Here is a 13976-nt window from a genome sequence, read left to right on the forward strand (position 1 = left end):
TTGACACTAAAGCTATCACGATCGCGATCGCGATCGCAATCAAAAACGTCAATCAAGTCAATCAATCTACAACTACAACTTGATCTTGACTTGATAGAACGGCGCTAAGGATTTTTACAAATTGATCTTGAATTGATTGACGTTTGGATCAATCTTCAATCAAGTCAATCAATCAGCTTGCTTGTTGGCATGTCTGACCTCGGTCCATATCCTAACAGACCAGACACAGAAGAGTGGATGTTCGCTTGCTGCATTCTCCCGGACGACCCCAAGAAATTCGACAATGACGCAATGATCAGGCGATTGAAGAAGAGCATCAACATACCTGACTTGCAAGTTGAAGTAATTAGCTTGAGCCACTGGTATGTGAACGCTATTTCAGCCGAGCGTTATCGTAGCAGAAACGGCCGCACTTTCCTTGTTGGTGATGCCGCACATCGTATACCGCCTTGGGGTGCTCTCAGACTCAACACCGGTATCCAAGATGCCAACAACCTTGTTTGGAAACTAGCCTTGATGCTTCAGGACAAGCTTGGGAAAGGCAACTTTCTCGATACCTACGATGAAGAACGTCGCCCAATTAGAGAAAAAGTAGCGCAATCGAGCCTGGCCAATATGCAGAGTCACAATATGATCATGGACAAGGCTTTGGGGATCGGCAAAAACACTTCAGTCGCAGAGAATAAAAGTGCGATTCAAGCACTGGTGGACGAAAGTCATCCATGTCATTCTCAAGTGCATGCAGATGTGCAGAGAGCACAATTCGTCCTCGATAGCGAGTTCAAGGCACTAGGGGCAGAGATTGGCTGGTTTTACCCAACTGCTGATATCCACAATGAGGGTCGGAATAACTTCCACGATGGTCAATTAGACAGTAATGGAAAGCTGAACACTACGGAATACCACCCTTCAACAATACCTGGGCACCACTTTCCCCACATGCGGCTTAGGAAAGGATATCATGTTGTTGTCTCATCCCGTGATCTTCTGTGCTAGGACCGGTTCGTTCTCTTTACGACAGACCTTACTGCCTGGAGCCGAGTTGAACATGAACTGATTCACGTTGTTACTATCGATGGTAAAAAGCTGGAAGATATTGATGGAAAATGGGGTCAGCTTTCAGGAGTGGAAGGCAAAGGGGCTGTTCTAGTAAGGCCAGACGGTATTGTAGCCTGGAGAAGCAAACCCGCTGAAGAGAACAACGTGGATAGACTGTATGCAGTTCTTGCGAAGATACTTTGACAATAGTTAAAGTTGTTGGTAGGCCTTGTACGATCGTACGGGTGAATAACAACAACGAGGTTCTTCTGGTGACTGGTATTGGTATTGGTTCTCTACGAACATAGGTGCTACGAAGGTATACCTAAGCTCTGCGCAAGGTGGGCCGAAGTCGGGCCGAAGTGTCAAGCAGCCGACGTCTCTACCGATACTCACGATCCGACAGAGGTGATCGTTATCGTTGAGGTGATCGTTATCGTTGAGGTGATCGTTATCGTTGAGGTGATAGGCCCGTGCGAAGCACGGGCAAATTCATTGAAATTCTGCCACAGCAGCCGTTGGGCCCGAGTAAGACTGACATCTTGGGTCTTTGGAAAAAAATTGTGTGGCCAGACTCGTTCCGTGATCATTGACTCATCTCGCATTTTTTCCACCACACCATCATCTAGAACTATAGGTTTTTTGTTCCTGAAATTAACACGTCGAAAGATATACCGCTTGAGGTGAACATTGGTAGCCAGAAACAGAAGGCTAGGAGGTAGACCTTGTTTAGGCATCATCTTTAGAACGATTAGCTTAGCCAAATGAGTATTTTGCGGCACAGGCGACCACCTTACAAGGTAGTTTACCAAATCGTTACTCTAAGTATGCAAACGTATGATTTAATCCGTCGGTATGTAAAATTCATAAAGGAAAATGCTGCTAGCCGCAGAATTTGTCGCATACATGTGAGAACCTTAGACAGTCTGTGGGCTGACATTATATATGTGACATAAGGTCCGTCACTGTGTGCCAAAAAACCCTATGTGCCGAAAATGACCAATCAGATCTCAAGGATCATGGACTTCTCTCTAGCCGTTGCGATCCGGTTGGTCATTCTCAGCACACAGTAACGGACGTTACATCCACATTCTGCACGCTACAGTACAGTCATTAGCGATTGCGGCTTCACCCTTCCACGCAGCTGCGCAGCGGTTTCGAACAGCCCCACCTTCCATACATAGCTTAGCGCAAGAAGCCAGCCACAGAATCATCGATATGATTGGTCAATTCTCAATGTTATGATGACTGGACTTTTGAGATGCTGCGTGCGGAGGTGAAGACGCAATCGCTAATGACTGTATAAATATAACGACATATTTTTGCTATTCCGTGCCTAAATAATCCCTTATCGTTCTAGTCCACTTGAGACAGCAATGGTCATGAGTAACATGACTGCAGAGACCTGACATTCCGAGTCCGCATTCACATCTATACATGGGCAAATCGGTTAACCACTCAAACTTATGGACCGAGGCAACCGACCGGGTTGATTAAGAAACCAGAACAACCAACCGGTTTGACCGATTGGTTATCATCACGTGACTGTCTACCAATCCAACTCAGCCTCAACACATTTAATTAGCTGTTGGTCTAGCTCCAGTGCAGTACCTCATACAGGCAGGGATCTAGTGTGATGGGAAGTCCTATTCCATTTGTTCGGACTGGCTTGATGTGGCCTTTTAGCCAATTACCCATGCACTCAATAATCTCAATATTTTGAGGTGTTAGCCGGAGACGAGTCCATGAACATGTTCTTCGAGCTCCTGAGAATACTCTTTCAGGATTTGCCGACGCTGTAGGAATTAGGAGAATTGTGATAGCTATCCGAGAGAGACAAGGAGGGTAGAACCGTCTTTGGGTAGGTTGACACCACCACTCTAGTCATATAGGTAGCGCTTGAGCCTTCTTCACGTATCTCCCTCACAATCTCTTCTCTCTCGTTTTCCGGTTCTTAACCAGCCCTTTGGACGTAACTTATTACAGCCAATTCAACACTGTCCCAAAGCTTGGTTGCCTAGTCGGTAAAGGCTTGGTTGCCTAGTCGGTAAAGGCATGGTTGTTGTTGTTGTTGTTGTAGTATCCATTAACGTCCTTTTTCAGTCAGAGACTATGTAGGACGGTGGCCTAGGGCTGTTTGACTAGTTTTTTCCCTCTATACCCGTAGGATTTCGTTTCTTTGGTCGAGTTTGACTATGGGGGTTTGGGTTTTTTGCTTCTATACTGGAAAGAGAGAGAGACCTTGTAATAGACACCCGTTTATCTCCACCTTTGTGACCAATCCCTTTGCTATAATAACCCCGTGCTCCTAAGACTGAAAAAACCTCGTAGGGGAAAAAGTCATGGGACCTTGAACGTTTGTTGTATATAGCGGCAGTTGCGGCATATTTTCGTCTCGGCGGTACTTTGTGGCTCGGTTGTACGGCGGCGGCTAGCGTTAAGCGTGCGGGGTATTGGTGAAAAACTTTCCAGGTTTCGAAAGGAGCCGTTCGATGTTTTTTGGTAAAGCTAGAATAATAGAATTATTATAGCGGTGAGGGGAGAAGGATTCGAACCTTCAACCTCTGCGAGCAGGCTAGCAGAAGCAACCAGGCGCACTACCACTGCGCCATCCCCCCTAAAGGCATGGTTATACTTTCGCCAAAGCTGCTCTGGCAATACATTCTCTGAACGACTTGCAGGATGCCGGTAACGGAAATATCCCTTAACGGAATCAAAAAATTGCGCACAGAACGAAGTAGACGATTGCTTATATCCAAGTGTCTTTGTTTCTCCAATCGAATCAACTACTATTTTGCATCGGTTGATCGGTAGTATGGTCTCCTCTTATTCTGAATACTGACCGGACGTAATTTTGTGGCCTTCCTTGGCCCCTACTGACTACCTCGCCTCCCCGGTAGGCACCAATGGCGTTCTGGATTCCGTCCTTAAGTCGGCCTCCCAAACAGGTGATCAACCGGAGTGTCCGGCTAAAACTGGCGGTAACCGACAAGGTCCTGACTCAACCCGGAATCTTCTACGTTTCGGCTTCTTTCTCTCGATTTAGTTATACATTCACATGTTCTACATGTAAACACAGTTATTTGGAGTCAGACGGTTCTTTTTCATCATCAACTGAATCGCAGTACGAGTTATCATGTCAACATCACATGCGCAAGAGAACTCTAACCAGACTTGTCATTAAGCAAATCAAACAAACTTTGGACGCTGATTTGATTTGTTTGTACAAAACTTAAGATTGTATTTGAGTTGTTTAGTTTGATAGTGTTTTAGGAGGCCGTTTGTTTGAAAGTTTGATAGATTTGATACTGTTTAGGTGCTGATCTAATCGTATATCGTATATATTACTAAGCTTCGCTGTCCCACTTGCATATTTCGTATATTGCAGCTACCTCAGCGTCAGTTACATCGCCTGAGTTGTAATCAGATGGAGGCTTAAAGCCAGCGTCGCGCCAGCTTCGTATACACTGTATTGCTGTAAGCAGTTGTGACCCAATTTTGCGTCGCCTTGGCTCTAATAAATCACCGAGCTCGCTGAACAGCCGCTCGCACTCACAACTTGAGGCTGGTATTGTTAATATATCGATCGCCATACGCGCTAGGTTAGGATACTTTGGGCGTAGGCTTATCCAATAGCTAACAGGATTACTACCTTGTTCGAACTGCTCCTGCGTCCAGCGGAGTTCAAACCGTCGCCAACGCTCCAGCTCATCCATCTCTGTCACCTCAACAATGCCATAAGGCTCCGCATTAACGAGCGCGTTGATGGCGTCGTTGATACCGCTTGAGAGCCGCACTGGTGGGCGACTTTGGCGCTGTATTTGCGGCTTATAGAACGCCCAAAGTTGTTTCAACCCAGCGTTGTTTGCCTCAAGCCAGCTCGGTTTGTCGCGCCAGCTGTTCTCACAGTAGTTCTTGTAGTATGGGTGGAGGCAGGTAGCGGCAAAGTATGCGGGTGATTCGTCGAGCTTAGTGTAATACGCGTTAAGCTTTGCCCAAGCTGCGCGTAGGTTGATAGGAAGGTGATCTTCTGGCGCGCTATTGGCATTATAGTCGACGCTTTCGTGGTTTTTAAGTAGCTGCTCGTACACGGCAAGTACAGCTTCGAAGACAGGTATAACCTCGTATATCGCGCCGAAACGGCCAGCTTTACCGCGAGCTTCAAGCCGTTTTGTCGCCTCCTTTAGCGGCTCCAACACTGATATATACTGGGTTATTACCGCCCAATCGTCAGCCGTAAGCCCATTAGATCTCATCCAAGCTGGTACTTTAGTGAGCTTATTGTTACGGCTACGCGCGTACGCGTCGGCGCCCATCGTCCTTTCGATGTGGCTTTGGGCGTACTCATCAACGGCGTTATGGAGTTTTGCGGCGCGTACAAAGGTGTCGTGAAAGCTGTTCCAGCGCGTGACGACTGGCTTTACCGGCTCGAGTATTTCCTGCTTTTGGTCGGGAGCCTTAGCGTTAACACGGCGCTGGCAATCGGCAAAAAGATCGTGTTGTTGCGGTGTTTGGATGTAGTTGATGATATCGATTAGTACACCAAGCGGACCTTGCTGCCGCCATTCTTGTAGGTAGGCTGCCTCTGTTTTGTGCTCGTCCTGATCATTATCGTACGCGTCCTTATCAAAGCCGAAGATAATCATCTGTCCGACTAAGTTAAGTGTGTGAGGGCCGCAGCGGAGGCGGTGATGGCTTGCTGTAAATTCAAAGCGTTGGGCGAGTTTGGTGACGGCGGTGTCGTTAGCGTACGCGTTGTCGAGCACAAAGTACCCAAGCTGGCTACGTGTTATACCGAAGACACCGATTATATTGCCAACAACTTCAGCTATCCTCTCGCCCGTGTGGGCGCCCGTAAGCTGAGGCAGCGCGATAGGTAGGTCCCTGATAGTGCCGTCGGCGTCAGCAAAATGAGCAACAACTCCAAAGAAGCCGCGCTTGCCGCCTTTTGTCGTCCAGCCATCGAAGCTTATATGGATTTTATTGAGAAGCTGGCACTATTAGTAGTAGTATGACTACCTAATAGAGCGCTCTCTAAGGCACAACGGTAGTGGTGGTACAGATTCGTATTGTATTGACTAAGGAGCTATTCACACGTTCGTAGATCCGTGTTGCGTGCAGCTGCGTCCAAGCTCCCCGCTAGGACCCACCTGCACGTGTCACCAATCATGTGACTACTCCTCCGCTTGATACCACCAAGTCACTTACGGACTGTATTCTCAACAGATTTTACTAATAGCCGACGAGAGCATCTGAACAACCTGCGGCTCCATATAGCGATACAGCCTCATCACGAAGCTAGCTACACTGTTGTGACTTACCCACAGCGCGTCAGCTGCCTCCGGGTTGGCAAACTCTATCATCTGCCTAAACGCAGGCGTTTCGAACTCGCGGAGAGGGTAATTATTGTCGACAAGCCACGTAACAACGGCGTATCGAAAGCGCTGTACGTCGAAGTTTCCGAGCTCGTTAGCGACGCCTTGAGGTACATCGACACCGCCCTCGGTCATCATCTTAAGCGTCGTTTGGCCTCGCGGTAGTGTAATCGAATCCAGTTTGCCCTTGCGATCGTAGCCGTGGCCAAGTAGCTTCTGCGCGAGGTGGTTGATAGCGTTACTGGTCGACTTTGTAACCTCTGGATAGGCGCAAAAGATCTTACGATGATGGCAGTATTTGCAAACAAAGAACGTACGATGAGGCTCACGGAGAGAGGCAACGCGGTAACCGTACTGATATACCCAACTTTTGTTGCGCTTCAACGTACGCAGCAGCTTCGTAAAACGCGGTAAACGCTTCTAATTAATGCCGTCAAAGTTGTCCGTAAACTCGTCATTAAAGCCAGTATTATCCCCGCCTTCGATAGCCTCACTTGTAGCCTCCGTAGCAGCCCTACTACCCTCGGCCGGCGGTTGTATAGTAGCTTCTGGTATAGCGTCGCGCAACTGCGACTCGAACGGCGCGTCTTCGGTGGCCTGGCTTGCTGCAGCAGCTAGGGCTTTACGTGGCGAGGTGCGGATAGACAGCTCAGGCTGCGAATCGTCCATCAGGATAGGCTGCGATGCACTGCCTTTAGCTGTTTTGGCGCGCTTGTGGGGGCCGTGGGGGCCGGGGGTGCCCTCGGCGGCGCGTTTTAGGTTACGAAGCGGCATTTTCGGCGTGTTGGGCAACGAGAAACACTAAAACGTGCTGTAGAGACGGTAGTGTAGCTGCAAAAGATGGCTAACAGCGATATAGAAGATGGGAGATGGGATATAAGATAGCGGTCATCGACGGCTAGCGACGCTCGTGTAGTTATATGATGACTAAGCTAGATGCAACACAAGAAAACTATCGCGAAATTGCTACCTCCGCTATCTCAAAAACATCATTAAAGTCGATCTTAAAACACCTTAGGACATCATCTATAGAACAGCTCGCTATGTAATATTAGTCAAACTGTTGACACGGCAAAGGTGTCGAATACTAGCAGTCGTTGCAACGAACAAAGTGTATAGTATTTGATTAGTAGTGAGCAAGAGCTGGATGGAGAGATCTCCATATGTACGGTTGCGAGCTAAGCGGGAAGCTTGGTCTAACTAGTGGTCCAAGCTTCCGGCCCGGAAAAACTCGCCGGGCTGGCTGTACGCGCATGTCCCGACACAAACAGTCAAACAAACTAAACAAATTTCGATCGTACGTTTGATTTGTTTGTATATTTCTATAGGCAGCGTTTGGTTTGTTTAATTTGCTTATAGTCAAGCAAATCAAACAAACTATTGGAACAAGGTCCCTCTAGTAGTATGACTACTATGGATAACCGAGTGGGAGGAGGGACAAGGCGGGGTGGCTGCAACGTATTGTATTGACTATCGTGTCATATTTCAAGCTCTCAGGCTGTTGTGGTGGATGCCATTGCCCACCGGGCAGTGCCTGCCACACCAGCACATCATGTGACCCCCAAGCACCTTCTACCTGGACTGAACCCAGATATTCTCAACACAAACTATTCAAACGCGTTTGCTTAATGACAAGTCTGTCTCTAACAGTGGGGGGGGGGGCAATTCGACTTCTTCCTAGATTCATATCTGCGAATGAACAAGAACTATCATCGCCATCGTCATCATCGCCACCTGGTGCTCGAATTGGAAAAGTTACAGACCAGGAGGCACAGAATCCTCATGATCAGACTTGATTCCTATCTAGGCCTGACACGAGCCTAGTATAGGGACGTGCATACCTAATTAGGAATCAAGCCTGTAGATCGGCTTGATTGTTGACAAGTCTGCTCATGATACACAACGAAACCTGATAGACAGAACCATGCACCAGGAAAAGAAAAAGTCGACCTTCAGAAAACGGATGAGCCTCAAAGAGCTATTGCAAACTTGCTTTGGTTTCATGATTCTATCTCTGCGATCGTGTTCCAGATCGCCAAGTGAATTATGCCCAGAGCACAAGACCGGATTCCTTGGTCGCAGACTTGTCATTAAGCAAACGCGTTTGAATAGTTTTGTCAGATATAATGAGATATTTGTTGAGAAGGTGTATGTACCAATCAACGCAGGGGCAAAGAGTGTTCACTTTTTGTCTCAACAGGTTATGAGCACCGGTTGCCAAAACTGACGTCATTGTTTTGATCCCACCAGAAGTCGCGTAGGACTCAGATTCAAGAAGGAATCAAACCTCAAAAGTCACGAATGACTTAGCTACAATTCGCGGAAGGAATTGATCACCAACTAGAGTCGCGCAGGACTCAGATTCAAGCAGGAATCAAACTCACCTACCCACACCTTCTCCACGCTCGAGAACCGACAACATCTGCACCGCCTGCACCGCCTGCACCGCCTGCACCGCCTGCATCGCCTGCATCGCCTGCAGTATACTACCTATACGTCCAAGCTTCTCTTACCTCTGATACACAATGGCTGAAGCAAAGGAGGAATGGAAGATCCCCAAACTTACGGCTGAGAATCACGATGCTTGGTTCCGCCGGAACAAAGTCAAGCTGAAAGGGAAGAGAGTCTTCTACGTATGCGAGAAGAGCCTAGAGAAGCACTGCCAGATTGCTACTCCTAGGGACCTATCAGACGCTGTGAAAGAATTGGACATTACAGACAACAAGACTGCTAAGGTCTGCATCAACGTCGACAAGAGAGACAAGTACCTAGAGGACGAAGCAACTGCAATCGACCTCCTGTTTAGATCTCTTGGCGACGATGACCAGGCCCTTATTGACGAGTACGACACTGCCTTCCAGTTCTGGGCTTACTTGCGCAAGAAGTACACCCAAAACAACGCTACAGCCGCCAACATGTACATGACTAGGATCCAGACATTTACATTCGATTCTGAGAGCACAATTATTGGGTCATGGGAAAAGCTGAAGGACTACCGACGCAAGCTTGTGGCAGCGGATGCTGACACTGACGGAGCCTACAAAGACTCTGCACTGCTACTCATCCTTATCAGATCACTCCCAACGAGATTCAGGACTACAGTTGACACCGTAAATGCACAGCTTAACCTCACTGTTGAACAGAAGCTCAAGTTCCTAGAAGAGAAGGAGGTCCGAGACCAGCAAGACGCCAACGAGCAAGCACTACCAGCATTCAGGAAAGCCTATAAGTACGTTCCGCCGCACAAGCGAGGCGACAAAGACTTGCTGTCGTTGTCATCTGACTCTGAACCCGGTGCTACGTCTGGCATCCAGTGCTATCTTTGCGACCAGCCTCACTACATGCGAGACTGTTCAAAGCTTGGGAAGGCTCGACAGCTCTTGAAGGAATATGAAGTTGAGAAGAAGCAAAGGAAGAAGAAGTCGCTCCCTCCTAAGTCGTCTAAGCCTCCTCCTAAGCTTGAGAAACCCAAGAAGAAGACTAGCAAAGCGTATGGAGCCGAAGAAGCCAGGTCGGATTCAGAGCTGGAGACATCAACTGATACCTTAGACTCGGAAGACGAGGAAATTGAGACATGCCGTCTCTCCAAAGACATCCTCGGTAAGGCCTCTCCATCTACCTGGGCCGGCGACACTGGCGCCTCCTCACACATGTCTGACCAACCCTCGCTGTTTAGACAAATGATCAAGATTAAGCGGAGACTCGTTCGGGTTGGAGGGGGAGAATTACACGCAGACTGGAAAGGAGAAGCCCAAATGGTGTGCAAGGATGGATCTTCGACATGGCTTTCAGATGTACTGCTTGTACCCAACCTTGGAGTCAATTTGTTATCAGGGAGACGAATTTGCGCAGCAGGCCTTAAGGGTCGCTTCAATTCCCACACACTGTCCTTCAGACTGGGGAAAAAGACGATCATTAAAGCAACTATGGACGATGGTCTCTACGTAGTGTCACACATTGCAGATGGATACCAAGAAACAGCATTTCCAGGCACAGAACTCGATACACCAGCCCAAGATACAGAAGTCCTTCACACACTAGATGAGTCCGAACTCAAGGCTGGCGAAAAGGAGAGATACTTGCTGTACCACAGACGCTTTGCACACCTGGGACCTGCAAAGATTGCCAAACTCCACGAAGTCACAACCCTTGAGAAGAAGATTCAAGTGCCAGAAAAGAAGGAGATCTGCGAAGTCTGCGCCTTAACGAAGATGAGGAACAGCATCCCAAAGCAGCTGAGAGACCACAAAGATGAGAAGCTAGCCCTAGTACAATTTGATGTTGCAGGACCTTTCCCAACATCCTTGCGAGCATACTTGTCAACGAGCGAGCCGGCTCGCTCAGCTCGCTCGGCTTGGACGTTTTGACCAAGCCGAATGAGCTGAGCGCGCAGTGCGCGCTTGCAAGCCGAGCGAGCTTAGGGATAGGCGCTCGCTCAGTCAGCTTGCTTAGCTTGGTTGGATGGGGCGGTTGGAAACTTGGGGCTGAAGGACTTGGTGGAGGGGCAATCTCACGATGATTTTTAGGTGTAGTGCGTAAGTTCGAAACCTAGTTATAACCTAAAATACACTCTTTTTTGCTATATTTCTAGCAAATAAGCTACTAAATTTCCGGCTAACGGCCTGGCAACAATATTCTCCTTCTGCGACACTTCACTTACTACTTATCACCCACCACACTCACCTATACTCCATCAACGCGTCTCTATTTGCAGCTATTATCTACCTCGCCGTTGCTATAATGCCAGCAAAAAGAACACGCGTTAATGCTCTAGAAATCGCGACAACTTCGAAGCGCCCTAGAGTCGCAGCGCGTCATCGCGGGACTGCCAGCCAACCTGTGCTAGTCGATACTCGGCCATTCTCACCATCTCCACCTCCTCCACCGCTGTCGCCGCGTCAAGCTCTCGTCGCCGCGCCACAAGCACCAAATTTTGAAGCGACCCTCCGAGAGTCGCGCGCCGAAGAGACAATCATCCCACCACCTGAGGGCAGCGAGCATGCCACTGTTGCAGCTTCAGGAGCAGCTAGCGAGGCTGTCGACGAGGGTTTCGTATGGGTAGAGGACAAATACGACGGCTTTAATTGGAGTCGCTACCCAAAGCACTGCAAGCCGCCCACATCACTTTCGAACCGAGCAAGCTGGGTATACAGCCATGGCTATCGCATCGCCTTGCGCAGCAACGTCGCAAAAGTCACGTGGATCTGCCACTATTGCTATAAGCACAAGTTCACTACTGTTGGCCGTGGCATACATGACGTCTCGCAGTCTCCATCAGCGCCAGCACGTCATCTCGGAGAAGACAAGAAAGGTCATGGCTTGAAGCCTCCAAGTAAGCGCACTACCGTCGCTCCTCGGAAAGAAACTCTCCTCGAACGCGCCCTTCAGAAGGGCTGCTCTCAGGCTGTTGCCAACGAGCTTACCAACTTCAATATACAAGAGTTTAGGCTTGCGGCCGTCACCTGGCTCGTCGAAAACAACCTCCCACTCTCACAATTCGAATCATCGTCTTTTCGCAATATGATACAATTAGCTAGCGTAGAGGCAGAACGAGCCCTGTGGGCATCTCATAACAGCGTCTCACGATACGTTATACGCCTGTACAACTACCTGTTACCAAAGGTTGTCGCAAGCCTTTCAGAATCAATGAGCAAAGTCCATATAAGCTTTGACGGATGGACGACAAAAGGTGGCAAGCGCGGTTACTTAGGTATCGTCGCCCACTACGTTGATAGCTCTGGCGAGCTCAGGGACTTGCCTATTGCGCTCCCACAACTGACAGGTGCCCACACCGGCGAGGCCATGGCTGAGGTCGTGATGGCAATATTCAAGCAGTTCGAAATCACTGTGGGCAAGCTCGGTTACTTCGTCCTCGACAACGCACATAACAACAACACCACGATCAACACTCTCGCCTTGCAGATGGGCTTCAGCGCTACCGAGCGTCGCCTTCGCTGCGGTCCTCATACGCTTAATCTCATTGGCCAGATGCTACTCTGGGGTGAGGAGAAAGAGTCCTACGACAACGAGGAGACTGAGCGCGTGAACGAAGCTGAGAACATGGCTACTTGGCGAGGCGATGGACCATTGGGAGTGCTTCTCGCGGTTATCAACTACATCAAAACACCACAACAGTACGCTCTTTTTGAGAAGTATCAGAAGCTCGCTATTAGGGACCAGCCTGTCAACGCGCCAACAGAACAGCACAAAATCAAGGAGCCCGTCAAGCCAGTTGTTACTCGCTGGAACTCTTACGTTTCGTGTTTTGAGCGCGCTGTTGAGTTGCAATTAGCGGTTAATGGGTACGCCAACTACCATATTCAGAAGATTGAAACTGAAGACGCGTACGCCCGAAGTCGTAACAACAAGCTGCCTGCAGCGCCGGATTGGATGAGGTCTGATGGGATCAATGCCCATGACTGGCAGGTGATTGCTGAGTATATTGATGTGCTCAGGCCACTGAAACAAGCTACAAAACGGCTTGAAGGCCGCGGCAAAAGCGGTGCTTTTGGAGCAATCGCTGAGGTTATTCCAGTATTTGAATACTTACTTGGAGTCTATGAGGACCGCTTGCAAAGCTATGAAGACGTCATTCACGATGAGCATACAGAGTCACCCGAAGACCACCTTGCTATCAACCTCCGCGCTGCCCTAGTTAAAGCCCGCGAGTACTACAACAAGCTCGACCTCTCGCCAGCTTACTATGCTGCTACAATCCTTCATCCTCGCTACAAAAGCTACCTTGACGCAGCGTGGGCGGATAAGCCTGATTGGCTAGAGAGCAGCAACCGCAAGTTTCAACATTTGTGGGCGGAGTACAAAAGCTTACCGAAGCCGCGCTTACGCCCCAAAGTCAGGCACAATGATATAGACGACGCTATCAACAGCTTTATTGAGCCTGCAGGGCTTACGGAGAACGAGGAGGATGAATATGAGGCTTGGAAACGCAGCGAACCGATCGCTAGCGAGGGCGTCGACCCTATAAAATACTGGGTAGGACTCCGCGATCGCTACCCCAGCCTTAGCAAATTTGCTATCGACATGCTATCAATCCCAGGCTCAAGCTGTGAGTGTGAGCGCTTATTCAGCGAGCTGGGTGACCTCCTCGAGCCCCGTCGGCGCAGCATTTCTCCGCAACTTCTAGCAGCAATACAGTGCGATCGACGATGGATAAGAGCTGGATTTGGCAGTGGTGAGGTGCCTGTAAAGGAGGCTATCAGCGATGAGGAGATGGACGCGAAATACGGTGTACATAAGTGGGATATTAGCTGAGAAACTCAACACCAAGGTTTCTATATAACTTTCCTAATCGGGACTGAGCCCATCAAGCCGAGCGAGCTGACAGCCCTGTTTCAGCCAATCCGAGCGAGCCGAGCGAGCTGCTGGCCTCCGCTCAATTGGCTGAGCTCGCTCAGCTTGCTCATTGACATCTGTGCTTGCGAGGAAATCGATGGTTTCTTCTCATTATTGACAGCTACACGCGGAAGAACTGGGTTGTCCCGTTAAAGCAGAAAGGAGACGCCCAAAAGGAGCTTAGAGCCTGGAAGATTTTTGTTGAACATC

At 49.0% G+C, this 13976-nt stretch overlaps 5 protein-coding genes across 5 annotated transcripts; 3 read left to right on the forward strand and 2 right to left on the reverse strand.

Moving 5' to 3' along the window:
- Positions 1 to 189: 189 nt before the first annotated feature.
- Positions 190 to 996, forward strand: PtrM4_078210 (UbiH, 2-polyprenyl-6-methoxyphenol hydroxylase and related FAD-dependent oxidoreductase; the record flags this gene model as incomplete). The annotated part of the gene is made up of 1 exon (XM_066106323.1): positions 190 to 996. One exon carries the CDS (start codon positions 190 to 192, stop codon positions 994 to 996), a length of 807 nt encoding a protein of 268 aa, XP_065963261.1.
- Positions 997 to 4385: 3389 nt separating this feature from the next.
- PtrM4_078220 (uncharacterized protein) lies at positions 4386 to 5684 on the reverse strand (the record flags this gene model as incomplete). The annotated part of the gene is made up of 1 exon (XM_066106324.1): positions 4386 to 5684. The coding sequence occupies one exon, from the start codon at positions 5682 to 5684 to the stop codon at positions 4386 to 4388; it is 1299 nt and encodes a 432-aa protein (XP_065963262.1).
- A 1149-nt stretch (positions 5685 to 6833) lies between these two features.
- Positions 6834 to 7187, reverse strand: PtrM4_078230 (uncharacterized protein; the record flags this gene model as incomplete). The annotated part of the gene is made up of 1 exon (XM_066106325.1): positions 6834 to 7187. One exon carries the CDS (start codon positions 7185 to 7187, stop codon positions 6834 to 6836), a length of 354 nt encoding a protein of 117 aa, XP_065963263.1.
- Positions 7188 to 10339: 3152 nt separating this feature from the next.
- On the forward strand, positions 10340 to 10780 carry PtrM4_078240 (uncharacterized protein; the record flags this gene model as incomplete). The annotated part of the gene is made up of 1 exon (XM_001940732.2): positions 10340 to 10780. The coding sequence occupies one exon, from the start codon at positions 10340 to 10342 to the stop codon at positions 10778 to 10780; it is 441 nt and encodes a 146-aa protein (XP_001940767.2).
- Positions 10781 to 11153: 373 nt separating this feature from the next.
- Positions 11154 to 13685, forward strand: PtrM4_078250 (Dimer-Tnp-hAT domain containing protein; the record flags this gene model as incomplete). The annotated part of the gene is made up of 1 exon (XM_066106326.1): positions 11154 to 13685. The coding sequence occupies one exon, from the start codon at positions 11154 to 11156 to the stop codon at positions 13683 to 13685; it is 2532 nt and encodes an 843-aa protein (XP_065963264.1).
- Positions 13686 to 13976: the final 291 nt, after the last annotated feature.

This window comes from Pyrenophora tritici-repentis, chromosome 3 (assembly GCF_003171515.1).
Source record: "Pyrenophora tritici-repentis strain M4 chromosome 3, whole genome shotgun sequence".
Lineage (NCBI taxonomy): Eukaryota > Fungi > Ascomycota > Dothideomycetes > Pleosporales > Pleosporaceae > Pyrenophora > Pyrenophora tritici-repentis.